Below are 2,540 nucleotides of genomic sequence, written 5' to 3'. Positions count from 1 at the left end.
ATGCTTGTCTACCACAAGTCGCTTGTCGTTAAATTCCTGCCTTCTGATCCTGTCTTTGAAAAAAGCAAAAAAAAAAAAAAAAAAAACATGTACCTTTAAAACCAATTTTTGCAGTGTAGACAGGAATGAGGTCAGACATAAAGCTCCTCATTGCACGCGCCGATTATTATTAGATACTATATTCAGCCAATAAGCGTTAAGGGGCGTGGTTTCAGCCAAAGACAGGCTAGCGACAGCAGCGGATTGGTTGTTTTCCTCTCGCCTTGGCACTGTGGGGAGGATAAAGCCGAGCGGAGGCGCCGAGCTGAAAATCTTAAAGTTGTGATCGGTGAAAGAAAGATCCGGACTATGAAAGAGCGCAGTGGCTCAAACCTGCCGCATGGTGCTGAGACGAAGCATGCCGAAGAGTTTTCTCTCTTTCCAATAAAGTTATTATTTTTGCTTCTTAACCTGCTTTGCATTCAGAGCGGCTCTGGTCTCGTTTTCAGTCGCACTGGCAGCTGAGTGCTGACATTTTTTTTTTAAAACCATTTTTGAAGACATTTACGAAACTTCTCTATAATCTACAAGGCGTTGAGAAACACAAGGAAAAACAAGGCGCCTGGAACTTTTTTGGCGTCTCCACGCGCTTTTACGCACGCGTTCCACGGACACACGTTGTAACTGTGAAGTATTTTATTTTATTTTTCACCAGCAGGATTTTAAGAGTTTTATTGAATGGTTATGGTGGCGAACAACCCAGACTTGCCGCCCATCGACTGTACCGACTCCTGTGAGATGGAGGCGGACGCGGACGCCTCGCGGACACCGGGATCCCCGCACGCGACCGGGGACGTGGCGTGGTGCAAGACGCCCACCGGCCACATCAAGCGGCCTATGAATGCGTTCATGGTGTGGTCGCAGATCGAGCGGCGCAAGATCATGGAGCAGTCTCCTGACATGCACAACGCAGAGATCTCCAAACGGCTGGGAAAGCGCTGGAAGCTCCTGCGAGATTGCGATAAGATTCCGTTCATCCGCGAGGCCGAGCGTCTCCGGCTCAAACACATGGCAGACTATCCGGACTACAAGTACCGGCCGAGGAAAAAGGTCAAGACGTCCGCTAGTGCGTGCAAAGCTGGAGGGGAAAAAGGGGACAAAGGGGTTACCGGTGGCGGGAAGTCATCATCCAAAAAAAGCCACGGCTCTAATAAAGCTTCTGGCAGGACGCACAAGAAGTCTAGCGCTCTGGAAGCCGTCAGTGATGCGCTCTATAAACCGAGGGCAACGTCTTCTGCAAAGCAGATACCGGACAAGCCGGTGAAGCGCGCTCACTCCGGCTCAGAAAGCCTCGCCCCCTCCGCCGCTGTGCCCGCGAGCCCGACACTGAGCAGCTCGGCTGAGTGCGGTGAGCCACCGAGCCTCTACGATGACGCGGGTACGCGCTTCAAACACGCGCGCGCCTCATCTCCGACCCCGTCCGCCTCGCACTCCTCCTCATCCTCCTCTTCGCATTCCTCGGATGAAGAGTTTGAAGACGACCCGCTGGACTTCGACCCCAGTCCAGGTGGCTTTAGCGGCGGATTCGGTAGTGACACGTGCCTGGACCGAGATTTGGACTTCGGGTTCGAGTCGGGCTCCGGCTCACACTTTGAGTTCCCGGACTACTGCACGCCAGAGGTGAGCGAGATGATCTCGGGTGACTGGCTCGAGTCCACCATCTCTAACCTGGTGTTCACGTATTGAGCGCAGATTTTAAGACTTGGCGTTGAGAACAACAACAAAAAATTTTTTTCACGCGTCCTGCAAGGCGACGCGACTGAACGACGCGACTGAACGACGCGATTCCCACCTGTTTCATATTAAAACGCTGTGGGCTCTCACACGCAGATGAAAAACATAATTACAGAAAAAGGACAGGAAAGAAAAGCAGGATGCTAGAAGTTGTAAGTGCGAGCAGGAAGAGCTCGTAAGTTGCACAGAGACTTGTGGAGGCTGAGATTAAGTGTCGTTAAGCTGGTCGCTGATGGACATTAGTTTAGTGACTAAACCGGGCTCTGAAATGAACTCAATCGCATGATCAGTACGGTCTGCCTGTGAAGTGCGAGCCGTAGAGGGTTTTTAAGAAAAAGAAGAAGATAAAAAAACAAAAAAAAACAAAACTATCACCAGCTTTTTTCCCGTTAACCAGATGTCAGGTGTTTAAGCGCAACTCAGACGGTTCAGCTTTTTTCCCTTACACTACAGATCAGGACCAAAATACGTCCGAGAAGCGCGTGCTCACTCTCTCTCTCTCTCTCTCTCTCTCTCTCTCTCTCTCTCACCGTGTCAATCCTTCCTTTATAACCCATTTGTGCTCAGAACAAACAGTTTTATACCAATGTATTTATAATGGTCCAAATGTTTGCATTTGCATCTTTTTTCTTTTTTTTTTTCTTAGTTTTTTCTGTGACAAATAAAAAAAATGAACGCTATTGTTATGATATTGTTGCTAACCAGCAGTTAGCATCTTTAAAATGACATCATGCTAATTGATGGCTATTGATTGCCATTCACTGTTA

General features: G+C 48.9%; 1 protein-coding gene across 1 annotated transcript; it reads left to right on the top strand.

Annotated features, from left to right (window-relative positions):
• Positions 1-287: 287 nt before the first annotated feature.
• Positions 288-2,142, top strand: sox4a (SRY-box transcription factor 4a). Its single transcript, XM_060865632.1, has one exon. It carries the CDS (start codon positions 718-720, stop codon positions 1,723-1,725), a length of 1,008 nt encoding a protein of 335 aa, XP_060721615.1. The 5' UTR covers positions 288-717; the 3' UTR covers positions 1,726-2,142.
• The last annotated feature ends 398 nt before the right edge of the window (positions 2,143-2,540 follow it).

The sequence above is a fragment of the Tachysurus vachellii genome, chromosome 3, assembly GCF_030014155.1.
Source record: "Tachysurus vachellii isolate PV-2020 chromosome 3, HZAU_Pvac_v1, whole genome shotgun sequence".
NCBI classification, from domain to species: Eukaryota; Metazoa; Chordata; class Actinopteri; order Siluriformes; family Bagridae; genus Tachysurus; species Tachysurus vachellii.
This window is presented reverse-complemented; position numbering and strand designations above follow the sequence as displayed.

Bases quoted from the DNA above. Each gene is read 5' to 3' on its own strand.
- sox4a (XM_060865632.1), top strand. From the start codon at position 718: ATGGTTATGGTGGCGAACAACCCAGACTTGCCGCCCATCGACTGTACC.